Raw genomic sequence first — 13,961 nt, forward strand, 5'->3', positions numbered from 1 at the left:
TGTAATGTCGTTCCTGTTGATAACCTCAGAACAACCTGAAAATCGACTCCCTGTGGAAAGTGGGGTTACAGGAGAATACGGATTATGTAAAACGGGCATCGGGTGACTCAGTAGAACTGCTCCCTGTGTGTCTCTGGTCACGACTGCTTGCTTTACTGATGCAGACATTGGCTAAACTCCGTTTGAGGAGTCTTTGTGACCCATAAGTCCAAGGCACAAAGCACCAACCTTGACTCTCAGATCTCAAAGGGAGTTTGCGGGACTGGTGGTTACAAAGCTCTTTTTTTATCATTCTAAATTGAATGCATTTGGATCCAGATTTCATAAGCAGGCTCTCTGTTCTTCGGTGCCGTTTTGTAGCTGCAGATAATTGCAAGGTGCAAGCTACATAGACGCCTTTTTAAAACATCCGTTTTCCAGGTGTACTTTGACTCCTGGTGTAAAATGCAAGGGGGTAGCTCTAGAAGTGACTTGAGTTCTTCTGTCGTGGGTCTCCTCAGAATGATCTAATGCTAACCATTCAAATATGCTGAAGGCATTTCAACTTTACTTATTTCATAAGCATCACTGGCTTGCTAAAGTTGCTATTTTTGAGACATCTGCATTACAGAAATTTGTAATAATTATTTAGAGTGGAACACGTCTTATGCTTTTCACTATTTGTCCCTTTTGCATTCTGTTCAGCATGGACAATACAGTAAGATGTGGAGGGCAAAAATGGCAGAGAAATGGTTATTTTGGCAACTGTCGATCCAAACTAGATCATATACACGTATGAGGTGTTATCAGGTGCCTGATAAACATACAAAGACCTTTGACAGGTACACGTAGGCAAGAATTTGGAGTAGTGGAGGCTGTCCTAGATCTGTGACCCCCTTTAGAAAACCGAATCGGAGTCCAAGTTTAGAGCTGCTGCTAACTGCCTAATGCCCCAGCGAGGATGTTTCTGTCAGGGACACATCCCTTAGTTTTACCAAGAAATACCCATAAGACAGTGGGGCTGAGGTTTTGAGGCACTCTGTAATGGCCCTATGCTGTCGGTTGGTTCTGGGTGCGTCTGTAAGCTGCATTCGACTGGAGGGTCTGGTGGCAACATGACAAGGCTGTTCGTGGCGGTGTAGCTCCTATCAAACACCAGGGTTGCGGCCTTCAGGGAAATGTTTATTAATTTAAGAAAATTATTTGGAAGTTTTGATTTTTCCTTCATGGAAACATTTTGTTGGAAAATCTGGGCTGTACAGGTGTTACTTCAGAAAGTCACACATCTGGTGCAGGTTTAAAGGTGCCTTTACCAATCGTCTTTGGACAGTTAGTATGGGCATTCTTTTAACAACCACCAGCTGAAATCATTGCCATGGCCTTTGTGGCGGTTAACAGGCTTCGTCCTAGGCAGATGAAAAGAAATGGCTCCCCAGCGATTCTCTTGGGAGGATGAGGGAAAGTCTTTTCCTCTGAGCGCTTGTTTCCTCAGGGAGCACAGAGGAGCTACAACTGTTAATCTCCTGTACCAAGACCCTGTCTTTGTTAGAGTAGGAACAGCCGTCTCAGTCACTCTTTGCCTCTTCTAAGCTGAAATTGGTGTTCCCTTTTGCCCAGTGCAGGGAGAATTCCATTCCACGCCCATTTTTGCTCTTGGTCGCTAATCACATTAGACTCCCATATTCTGATTGGCTGAGCTCCCTAAACTGTCTAAATAAACTACATTGAACAATGTGCTGTGGTCCTTGCCACAGCATTTGATTACCATTTTTTTTGTGTGTGTGTGTGGTTACAAGGGACAAAAAATATTTCTATTAAAATAAAATATGCTCAAACAATGGGCCTGTTGGCGGAAGATGTTAATTTAATAGTCTAGTCCAGTCACAATTCCCAGACACCAGACTACTTCATGTCCTGAGACATATTATTGTGTTAATTAATTAGACTGCAATTCTTTAAATGAGAGTGTGCAAGGTACTGAGGTTATTGAACATATTTCTATATTAAATACAACAAACAAATGCAATGCAATGTTATGATTGCAGTTTATTATTACTGGGCCAGCAGACTCAGCTGAATGTTAGGCCTGTTTCAGAAACTACTGGATAAATCCAGCTGGCTAAAAACTCAGGACGAGTTAGCTGGTGTTATAACAGATCGCTATATAGACCTTAACGCCCTGAGGCACTTTCTAAGCATTTGGAAAAACGTTCAGCATGACACTGAGCCGTTTCCGAATGTTCTTAGACAATCTCCAGAGATGCTGGAGGAAGTTTTAGGGTGGGAGTGCTGAAAGCAGAGACAATCTTTTTGGATTGTTATTACTACTTCAAACCAGAGGGTTCGGCAGCACCCCCTGCACACCTCGTTCCAGCACCCGCTTTCCCCCAGTAACTCACAAAGTCCTGTGGGTGTGAATCTTCAGGAAATGTCTCTATGTTCTCTAGTGCAATTGGATGTGTCAGTGGCGTTGGAAATGAGAAAGTGTCCTGACGGTCCATGAATGACTTTCAGCAACATGTCACCAGTGAGGGACTGCTTTGTAGCCTGAGAAATGGGGAGAACAGACTGGCATTAACGATGGTAGCAGAACAAGAAATAATGGCTGGAAGCTAAAGCCAGACACATTCAAATTAGAGACAAGCCCCAAGTATTTAACCAAAAGAGAGTGTAAAACCATTGCAACAAACTGCCTGAGCAAGTGATGGATTCTCCATCTCTCTTCAAATCTTCAGATCAAGACTCAACATTGCACTGGAACACGTGCTTTAGTTAAAAATGAGTTATTGGACTCAATACAGGAGTAACTGGATGACATTCTATAGCCTGTGCTCTACCCAAAGCCAGACTAGTTAATCCAACGGTCTCGTCAGGCCTGAAAAGCTATGAACAGATACAATAATAACTGTGGTTTTTTAATTGAAATTCTTGGCTAGATACAGTGGTATAAACTATTCGTTTTATTGTCTTCCCAGTGAGCGAAATTCATCTCTGTGCAGAGACTAGATCAAGGCCAGTTCTTCACGTAAATTGCCACTGAAGTCCTGTGCCGAGGGCTTACATGGGGCATGATAAAGGTTATTGATGATCCTCTGCAGAGAGGTGGATCCCATTCTTTGTCTGTAGCAAGGGCGTTGTGCTGGCTGCAGCAGAGTTGGTGTGATGCTCAGACACTCATTTCAGTTATATGAAAATCATATAAAGTCCTGGGGAAGAGGGTATGATCGGTGTTGCAGTGCCACCTGGGCCACCTCCAGTATGTTTCATGGGATAGATTTAATAAAAGAAAGAAAAAATGTGACATAGGTGCAGAGTGGCCAGATTAAAATTACACAAGGGCTCTTAACTTCTCCATTACCTGTGTTTTATATTAATTCTGCAACCTGAATGGTGCATTATTAATGAAATTGATTTAATTTCCCTGATTGATTTTAAAGAAGAAATGGCTTCCAATTCCTGCTCAACTGCATTAAGGATTTAAAGAGGTTCACATGTTCTGTCTTAAAGCAGCATAAGCACTAAAGTAAGTAAGACCTTCTAGCAACAGAAGAGCTAAGAATATAGAAGGACAGTTAGGCACTTGTGGAAGTGCACGTGCAGAATATCTGTGGGGGGGTTGCTCTGGTAGCAATCAGATTTAGCAAAATTCTGCTGCTTCAGCATTTTCAGTGGTTCATTGTTTTATTTGGAGCTGCCCAATTTATTTCAAACCAGAGAATACTCTTGAGAAAACTCCTCGCTGTGGACTACCTACTTGGCTAAGTTTCAGTATAATCATTTATACTGTCCATTATAAATCTCTTTCTCTACCATCTGTCTCATGCCCACACCTTCATATTTATTTTTTACTTCTTTCTAAGGAAGGAAGCCTTTGTAGCTTGACTCTGTTAGTAGCCAGTGCTTGGTTGGGCATCAAAAGGCTGTGAATTCATTCTCCTGAAGTCCTTTCTCAGCTTTTGCTTAGCCATTACTTATGATTTCAGAGGGAATGTGCCCGAGCAAGGACCTCAGAATTTGGTTGTTTTAGCTTTAGTTTGGGCTCTAAAAACACCAATACATTGCCAAAGGAACTCTGAGAAACAAAATCCCATTATTCTGCAATTTGCTCTAAAAATATCCACCCTGTCTCTCCTTGGTGTAAATCATAGCCCCATTAAGATGCATGGAACCATGCTAATTAAAACCAGGAGAAGATCTGTCCCAGTGTGTCTCAATCTTCAGAAAGAAACAGGGGCCAGTGAGGGACATCCACATTTTGTCAGGTGACAAGAGAAATCTTTCTGTTCCATTCCCCATCCTCTCTCCAGCCTACTAGTTCAGACGTCTAGCTATGATAAGGCATTTTTCAAGAAATGAAGAACCACCATGACCGGGCACCCTTGTGCCTATAATATCTGAGAAGCCAAAGAGGAAGAGCAAAGGAATTGCCAACCCTGTTACTGAAATAGGGGAGGGATTGCGTATCCTGTCCAGCCTCAGAAACAAGTCAGTAAAACGAGGCCCCTTTTGGCGTTCCCGCCATGAGCTACCCGTTCAGAAACCGGCACTGCGATTGCACCTGCCCAGCCTGCCCAGCCTCCATTGCAAGAGCCTGCTGCATAAATGTTCACACGCGTTGCTTATTTCGTGCACAAATGGGGGATTTGCACCCAGGTTTTTGCAGGCACAGTATAAGCACCGCGGTGTGGAACTGGGGTCCTGTCTGACAAAAGGTGGGGGGGAGGCGAGCTGACAGGAAAGGGGAAGGAAACGCTGCATGTAACACACTGCTTTGGTTCATTTCTATTTGTCATGAAGTTGATTTGTTTTGTCAGTACAAAAAGAGTCTTCGTGCTGGCCAGCCAGGGTCCTAGCGCTCAGTGCAGCTCCCCGTCCAAGGCCAGCTCACACTGTAACGTTTTGGCAACTTAATCAGAGTGAAAGAGAAAAACACACCTCCCCGCTGACATCCCTCTGCCAGCCAGACCGCAAATGTAGACAGGGCTCAGGGAGATGGAGTTACTAGCTGGCAGAAGAGTTCCCCAACCCCATCAGTTGCATTTCCCAGCGTGGCTCTGCCAACCCAGCGGTTGTGGCGTAGACAACGCTGAGCCGCACCTCTGGCGGGGCATTGCAGTGTGTGTGGCTGAGGGGGGATCTGGCTTTTACGTTGCCCAAGGGCAATTGCCTCCAGCAGATCAAGGAAGAGGGCTACTAAAAAGTCGTCCTCCGCTGAGAAATGTGTTGCCTGGGGGGAACTGGGTGGAAAGCAGGGGTAGAATCAGGTGGGGGTGAACGCTGTGGGCTGTAGAAGAGGTGCATTGGCTGCCGCGGGATGTTGTGTTTGCTTTATTCCCTTGAAAACAGCAAGGAGAGAGGTCTCTGACTGACGTACCAAGAGCTAGGTACCTAAGCCAGTGCTTCCGGGGGGCTTTCAGATATGGCGGCATCTGCCCGCACAGGGAAGTTATGGAGGGTCTGGCTACGTGATGAGCTCTCGGGGTTGGGCCACGTGCAGCCTGCAGAGCAGGTGCCAAGCTGGGAAGTGGAGAGGCTGCGCTCTGCTCCATCTCACGGGATGAAGTGCAGCTTTCCAGCTCCTGACTGACTGGGCCATTTTGGGAGCCAGCGTGGGAGCAGGGACGTGCTCTCTCCAGGCCGCTCTTCCCCCCAGCCACGGCTGGCAGCGTTGCAGTAGAATTCCCGGGGCACCGCAGGCTGCAACAGAACTCTGAGCATGCCGTACATTTCACCTGATTTACTTCCTGTGTAAACTGTCTCCAGAAGGAACCGGATTAGGGCTGTTGCGGGGGCAGGTCATTTGCGCCAGCCGTGGTGAGTGGCTGTGATTTACGGGAGGGAGCAGCCGGGTTTCATTTACTGGGGACTGTTGTCACTATTCACATTTTGTTATAATGAGTTACTGTGGGACAAACGGCGCAGTCCCTTACTCGGAGCTCCAAGGGCTTGGCGTGGCAGGCTTTGGCCAACAGGGAAAGCCTCTTCCATGTCGTCTTGCAAGGATGAAATCGGAGAGCTCAGCTCGAGATGACTGGGTCACGCTGGGGACCTCGCCAACCCTTGAAGCTTTGAAGGAGTTGCAGCAGGAGCATACGGTTCTTCTGATTGATCAGCTCAGGTCCTGGAGGAGAGGTGGCAGGCGAAGAGAAAAGAAGGGCAATTTTCTTCTTTACTCCTCCCATCATTTCTCCTGCTCACCTCCTCCTTCCCAGATCCGTGTTTCCCTAGGCTCCCTTCTCCTGGGTTCCCTTTTCGATGAGCAAGAATAAGAACTGCTCCGTTAATCAGCTGGGCGAGAGGATTGGGGTGGGGGCAGGTTGCAGAATTGTAGAAATTAGTGACAGAAAAGACCTGGATGGCCACCTAACCCCTTCCTTTGCCTGCAGTGTGTCTTGTAGCACTGTCTCCAGGCTGGTTAAAAATGCCCCAGTGTGGCCAGGCCCATGTAGATGATACCCCTCCCCCCAGCCTGTTAGTTCCTGATACTCAGCCTCAATCAACTTTTTCTCAGTCAGATTTCTGAGCATTAAGTGCCAGGGCGAAATGCTGGAAAGCTTTGGTCTGTGAAGTGCCCTGTTTGGGGGTCAGAGTGCCCCTGGTGTGGCCACTCGGCACATGCCAGAGCATCCCAGCCACTCTCCCTGCTCAGACACCTGGGGGCCCTTCAGAGGGGTCCCCCTTTCCTGACTGCTCAGGTTGTTCTTAGGGAGCTTTAGCACACGAGCGTGTCTCTGCCACAGCTCCCGGAATGGGGAGTTAGCCACTCATCTTGCTTATTACTCGAAGTGATGGAAAATCTTCTGACAAAGCCATTTTCCATTGGAAACTGCTGAATTGAGGGAAGCGAAATGTTCCACGCGAGCAGGCTGATCCGGTTGAAATTTTCAGTGGAAAGCAGCAGCTCGGCCGGCCGTTCTGCAGGGTTTCCTGCCAGCTCCTGGCCTTTCTGCAGGGCTGTCCCACTCCCAGGGATGCCCTGCTGTCAGCAACCCCTCTTGGCGGTTTTTGATTTGGTTTGGTTTTTGCTGAATGGAAATTCTGTTTCCCAGGCGTGTCTGCACTATGGAGGTTGATCTTCCAGCATTTGATTTAGTGGCTCTCATGTAGCCCCCCAAATCGAACACTGAAGGCAGCCCCCACTGGCATCCTGTACCCCTCATTCTGAGAGGAGTAAGGGAAGCCGACGAGAGTGTGTGCTCCCGTCAGCCTCCTGCGGTATAGACGCCGCGGCGGCTCGGCTTAAGGTAAACCATGGCTGGATGGCCCAACCTGCCTGGTCTAGTGATTCTTATTTGCAGTGGTATCCAAATGTTAAAGCACAGGCAAAGCCCAATATAATTTACATGGATCTTTGAGTCTTGGGTTTTTTCCTCCAGCTTCCACCCTGGACCCTTGTTTTCTTGTCTCCACCCACCCATTGCTCACTGGTTCCAGTCTGTCACCTGTCTGGAGGCAAAGTGCTGCTGTCCGCGTGCTGGGACCAGCTCGGAGGGGTTGCTGGGCTGGGCTGGGCTGTTATGCTAAGGGGATCGCCCCTCTTTTCCTATTTTTCTTACTCCCGGAGGGTGCTGTGCCAAGGCAGCAGGCTGCGCACTGGGATGCCTGTGCCGAGTGGGGGCCCTCCTCGTGTGCCAGGTTGCACGGTGGCTCTGTTACACTGAAGCCCCGGGTTTGGCACCTCCTCTGTCCCACCCTAGCCAGCTGGGAAGCAATTCAACAGAAAACGTGTCCCTCTGCTACAACGGCTCCTGCAGAGAGACCCTTGAAGTGACCCCGCAGGCAGGCTGTCAACCTGAAACAGACCATTGATCAAGGTGTGTTTTGTTTCCTTTCAGGGAATCTGACTAAACATATGAAGTCAAAGGCCCACAGCAAAAAATGTCAGGAGATGGGCGTGTTGGTGTCTTCACTGGTGGAGTTGGAAGCCGAAGAAGGTACAAATTCTCTAAACTGTGGGGTTCTATCACGCAGTGTTCGGGTAGCAGAATGGGCATCCCCCTGGATGGAGCAGTCGGGGGCGCCAGGGAGCCTGGGCGTGGCTGACCAGACCTGACTCAGCTGCAGGGCTGTGCTTGGAGGAAACTCTTCATGGGCGAATGGGGCTTAGATTGTCCCCCATCTGCCCAGGGAGGGCGGGGCTGCACGTGCCCGGGAACGGTCTGGCGCAGGCGCGGGAGAACCACTGATTCCGCAGGGCACCGCCCGTCTCCCGCAGGAGTGCGCCCCGGTGCTGCAGGACTGTGCTCTGCGCACACGGGGTCCAAACGGGATACCGTGCAGCGGGGCGCTTGGCTGATGCGAAGTCGGTCTCGTGGAGGAGACACAAAACCAAAGCCCTGCTCTCTAGCCCTGTTAGACCCTCCAGGGCTTTTCAGGAGAGGAGCAGCTGCCTGGCTGACTTTGCACCCTGCCAGCTTCAGCACGGCACGGCACAGACGCCGCGCTGCTGCGGGCTTAGCGTGCAAGGCCAGACGGGAAGCCGAGATCAATGTGCGACCTCCAGGGGGCGAAGTGACCCCTGTGATCACAGTGCCTGAAGCCTGATGCGGGAGCTGCTGTGAGGTGTGCTCTGTAAATAGCCCGTCCTACAGCCCAGGTGAGCCCTTCCTCGCAGAGGGCGCCTGAGATCTGTTTGCCCACATCATCCCACCAGGTGCATCAGTTTTCCTCGGGAGGCATGTGTGGCCAGCCCCAAGTCTGCATCCCATTCGCCCCCAGGATTCACACTGGCTGTGGCCCGCTGGTCCCCGTGCAGCAAAACTCCGCAGCCTCCTGGTGGCTACTCCCGGGGGCCTCCAAGACAAAACTATAGCCTGGGGCTGCATTTCCAGGTGGACAGCAGCCTTCAGCTACCTGCAGGGGGTTCCAAAGAGGATGGGGAGAGGCTGTTCTCAGTGGGGGCAGATGGCAGAATGAGCAGCAATGGGCTCACGTTGCAGTGGGGGAGGTCTCGGTTGGATATTAGGAGGGCGGGGAAGCACTGGGATGGGTTCCCTGGGGAGGAGGGGGAATCTCCATCCCTAGAGGTTTTTAAGTCCTGGCTGGACAAAGCCCTGGCTGGGATGATGGAGTTGGGTTGGTCCTGCCTTGGGCAGGGGGCAGGACTCGATGCCTCCTGAGGTCTCTGCCAGCCCTGGGATTCTGTGATCCCCGGGGCGCTGGAGGGAATGTGATGTGCACTTCCTGATCTCACCCCCAGCCAGCCCTGTCTCCTGTGTGGCCTCTCCACTCCCCCCACACATCCCCTGGGAGGCCAGGGAGGGAGGGGTGCTGAGGAGGTCACAGGGAGGTGGAAATCTGCATGCAGAGAGAGGCTCCTTTGCATGTGCGTATCCAGGGGGCTCAGTAATGGGTAGGGCACCTCCCAGCAGTGGCGCAGGCCATCAGATGGTAGGTGGGTGACACCGAATCCTTACAAGTCTGTTTGACTCAGTCCGGTGCTTAGTTCTCTCCCCGGCATGCGCCCTCACCCCCACCATCCCATTCAAGCGCCTGTGAATTGAGGAGCCTCTTGTGTTCCTCTGACCAGCTGCTTTGAGCTTTAAGCTTCTTTAGCACAGGCATTTCCCGTGGGGCCTGCGGCCCATGGCCCAGTTTCACTGCTGTGGGCCCAGGGAGATGCTCTCTTCCCTGGGTGTCATGGAGACCGTGAGGTTTGCCCTCAGCGGCAGCTCCTTTTCCTGCGAGCCGGGCCCAGCTGGGTGTTGTGACCTGGCTCGTGGGGTCACAACGCAGCCCATTTGTGTCTGGCCCAGACAGCCCTGTCACCGCCGAGGGGCGTGCACGCCGTGCCTGACTCACCTGGAGCAGGAGCTGGGCCTCGACAAATGTTTCTTAAACTTTTTAAGACCGAGAACACCAAACAATAATTTTTTTGTCGAGGAACACAAGGATTTTTTGTTGAGGGAAAAAGGGGTTGGGGGGAATGTTATTGAGGGAAAAAAGGATCGGGAGAAAGTTATTGAGAAGAAAAAAGTCGTCTGCCCCTTTAAAGACGACCATTTTGAATTCTGTTGCTCTCCCCGGCACACCTCTGACTGCCTCATGGCACACCGGTGTGCTGCGGGACACATTTAAGAAACACCGGCCTAGACCAAGGGCCAGCAGCCACAGCTCCCCGTGAGGGTGGGCTCATTCTTTGTCCCCCGCACAGGAGACCCACTGTGGGCAGGACTCAACCATCCAGGCTCCCCAGAGGCTGGACCCACATCCCTAGGGGCTCCCACCCCTGAGGGGCAGGACCCAACCCCCCCATGGCCTCGAATCTCTCAAGGTCCCCCATGTACTTCCCTGCCCACTGCAAACGGGGCTCCTGTGACTTTGCACCATTTCCCGGTCACTGACATGTCGAGTGCAGGGCAAGCGAGAGCTGCAGGCGGGGAGCAACGCGAACACAGGCGGGTCGCAGGGAGACGTAGCTCTGTGAGCCACAGAAGGCTGAGCCCCGGCAGCTGCGCAGGGTTAGATGACGAGCTCTTTGCGCGCCGGATGATGTTTTTATCGTTGTATTTTACTGACGCTCTCGGTATCCTGGGCTGCAGGCTCAGTGCAGGGGTAAGTGGAAAGAAGCCTTCAGGGATGGCAGATGTCTTGGAGTGCCGGTGTTGGTTTGGGGGCTCCTGCCAGTGGGTCCTTTCTAGAGACAGTGCATCTGCATTCAGCACACAGGGAGCGAAATCGGACACCTCTCCCTTTCCCTGCCCCGACGGAGCAGAGCGCCAGGGCGGGGCGCTAGGTCAGCCTGGCGTTCTCCATTCGCAAGGCCTTGCAGAGCTGATGGGACACCACTGACCCCCTCCCCACCTCCTTCACCAGAGCAGCTCCTGCAGCTTTGCCTGCCCCTTCTCACAGCCCCTCCCAGCCTGAGCTGGTCTGATTCCTGGCTTAACAGGAGCCTTATAAAGCACAAAGCAGCGGTTACGTTTTGCAAAGCCCTCGTCAACCAAACAAGCTCTGGAGACGTTGCTGTGAGCCGCTGGAACGTTAACTCAGCAGGAGCAACAAACCGTGTGTCACTCCCCCGAGTCACACTCCTCAGAAACTCCACTGGGAAGAGGGGCGTTCCCAGGGCACAGAGAGGGTCGCTTGCTTCCCCGGTCAGAGGTACCAAACAGGCAAAGAACCTGGTTTTCCCCAGGCCTGTGCTGGAAACAGGAGTTGTTCCCTGAAGGATAAGCCCTGCTCCGGCTTTGTAGAAGGACTGTCCCACTGTGTGCGTCTCAGGCATGTGCAGGCTCAAGCTCTCCTTCAGGTGACCGAGGGAGGGAACCTGTCCAGAGTTTATCCTTGCTTGGCCACACTTAGGAAAGTAACGGTGGATCAGCTGAAGATGGGACGCCAAGGCATGTACGTTAAAGGCTGTTAAACCCCCTTTCAGGAGTAAAATGGCCTTGGCGGGCTGTAAATTAATCCTCCTCCTGCTGCCATCCACCCCCCGTGTATCTCTAGAATGCCAGCCACAAGTCTGTCCAGGTGCCCCTCTGGGGCGTAGTGGGGGGGCTGTCTGCTCTGTAACCCGGGGTCCCCCTGCGCTGGGCTGTGTCATTCCCACTGACTCACCCACAAGTGGATTAACCCAGACACCTAGGCCCAGCCTGAGGAGATAACGGGAGAGACAAGGGGAGAGAAGCGAAGACCAACACCAGGTTTCGGGGGAAGGTTCAGTTGCTGGCTGGGAAACATGAAGGAAGCAGCCTTAGCCGAGGGCTGAGGGTCTAGTGATGACAATGGACCTCCTACTCCAAGGGGTCTGAGGCATCCTGGCCCTGACTCCTGAAACCACCTCCCATCTGTGCCGTGCTGTACCCTGGAGGAGCAATAGCCCTTTCTATACTACTGGCTGGTGGAGTCTCGTCTTGCTGCAGACGGGGTGCAGGATCGGGGGGTCCCCGACGTGCTGCCACACTCTCCCAAGATGCCCTGCGTTGTGCTGGCTAATGCTTCAGCGGAGCAGGCTGCTGGGCCGCTCTGGATCCCGCTGCAGTGGGGGTGGCCTCCCCACGCCAAGCCCTGTAACCCCCGGGTCCCTCTTGTCCGTGGAGTGATCGAGGCGACTGCCGGGGGCCCCCCAAAGTGCAAGGCCTGGGACATCTGCCCCAATTCATCCTGTGGACGGGACGGCTCTGCTCAAAGCTTTGCACAGACCCCCTCGAGGGCGGGTGTGGACGTGACCTTCCCGAGGCCCCACAGACAGCCGGCGTGACCGCTAGGACGAGGGGTTCCCAGCGCCACTCCCCAAGCTCAGCGCTCTCGACGCCACTGCCTCCCTTACGCCTTCTGCACCAGGCTGATCCCGGGCGTAAACCATCGTCGCTCCTCTCGTCTCAGTGGGTTGACGCGGGGTAAGACCCAGAACCTTCCTCAGGTCCCCAGGGATCCCCCGTTACGTAGCAGGCCCACCTCCGGGCAGGCAAGCGTCAGGCTGTGGGGGGAGGGGATTTTTTGTCTCACGGGAGAGGTTCTTGAGAAAATGGTTTTCACGGATGTGGTGCGGGGTGTGAGTGTGGTTTCAAACGGAACACAGCCCTGTAGTCCTAAGGATGGAAGATGCCGGCGCTCCCCCGTCCCAAGCAGAGGCAGTACGATGGCCCTTGCTGCTGGAGCAGGGTGCATTGCTGAAACGGATGCTTTGCTTTGCTTCAAATCTGACCATGCTTTAGGCTTTTGTCCTGCTCTTCAGAGCAGCCTTTCCTTCACGCTGAGGCTCTCTTTGTTTGGCAGGGGCACTGCTGGAGTTCAGCGTGGCGGGAGGAGGGCCAGGAAAAAAACAGTCTAGGCTTTGCCGGCGACAGTCCCAGGGGAAGCGTGTTAGAGCGGCAGTAGCCAGCGGAAGTCGGCGCCCGTGTCAGATTGCTGGAGGTCTCCTTCGGTCTGTTAACTCACTTCGAATAATTGATTAGCTGATGGCTTCTTCAAATTTCCCCCTGCTGCTCAACTACCTGCAGGTGATTCTAACTCCGGTCAAAGCCTGACAACAGAGGAGACAGTTGCTACCGAAATTTTGGTTGCCCGACCTTCTGAAAGCACAGGGATTATTTTAAAGCTTTTCATTGTAGTAAATTAGAACTAATGAATCATATTAATTGTGTGAAGCTTTTAAAAACCTGCAACTCAGAAATCCTATTTGTGCAGCAGATAATTGTAGGCTGCAAAGGCCAGAACTGCGAGAGCCCGATTCAGTCATTCAAGGGAATGCTTTCACTAATTATTTCATTCAGGCATTCATTGCGCCGATCATCCAGGGTTAAGAGTAATGTATTGTGAGCAGCACAGTGTGGGAGCTGTTCTAAAGCCATTCAAGGCTGCAAGCTGAAAGAAGGATTCTGCTCAGGAAAAGGAACGAGCTAAGCAGACGCGAAGGCTGCATTTGTCTCAGCCTTTCGTCTCATTTTTTTAAAATACCACTAAACCCAAACCCTGTTAAAAATCTGCCTTTCACCCAGAGGTCACCTGGGAGAACGCTTAGTAGACGTTTGGCGCGAGTGTCAGCTGGAAGACCCCTTCTCCCCTCATTAAATCATGTGTCCAGGCCTGTTTGTGAATGAGCATTCAGTCCTTGGACATCCGCTAAGCTCAGGGAGGGAAAGGACCTGCCGAGACTCCGGAGAGCGCCGGGTCGGGATCCTTGAGCGTTCCGAATGGACTGCTCCTCCCGCTGTTGATGTTGGCCGCGCCGCTGCTGGCTGGAATGTGCAGCTGGCTGGATGCTATTGCATGATGCTGGCAATCCATGTAATTTTAGAATCACAAAAAATCCACAGTCCCTGCATCCTCCCGGGTGTGTTTGTGCAGAATGTGTAAAGGTGTAAATGGGAAGGCCTGGTGTTGGAGCAACTCGGGGCCGGGGGTTCTTTGGTAAAAGCTGGGCTTGTGCCCAAGTTTAACGCATTCTGCATCGTGACTCAGAGGCTCAGAAATGTAGCGTCCGGGCATCCCTGCGAAGGGCCAGACAGTCACGGGCGATCCTGCAAGAGCTGACGGAA

The 13,961-nt window shown here is 52.1% G+C and overlaps 1 protein-coding gene across 12 annotated transcripts in view; it reads left to right on the top strand.

Annotated features, from left to right (window-relative positions):
* The window catches only part of HIVEP3 (HIVEP zinc finger 3), a 403,526-nt gene that overhangs the window by 370,527 nt on the left and 19,038 nt on the right, over positions 1–13,961 (top strand). For all 12 annotated transcript variants that reach the window (XM_075908749.2, XM_075908754.2, XM_075908748.2 and 9 more), the window contains one exon: positions 7,815–7,913. In XM_075908749.2, the coding sequence (XP_075764864.2) occupies positions 7,815–7,913 (99 nt within the window). The remainder of the gene's footprint in view (positions 1–7,814; positions 7,914–13,961) is intronic.

The sequence above is a fragment of the Pelodiscus sinensis genome, chromosome 26 (assembly GCF_052426305.1).
Source record: "Pelodiscus sinensis isolate ZL-2025 chromosome 26, ASM5242630v1, whole genome shotgun sequence".
NCBI lineage: Eukaryota > Metazoa > Chordata > Testudines > Trionychidae > Pelodiscus > Pelodiscus sinensis.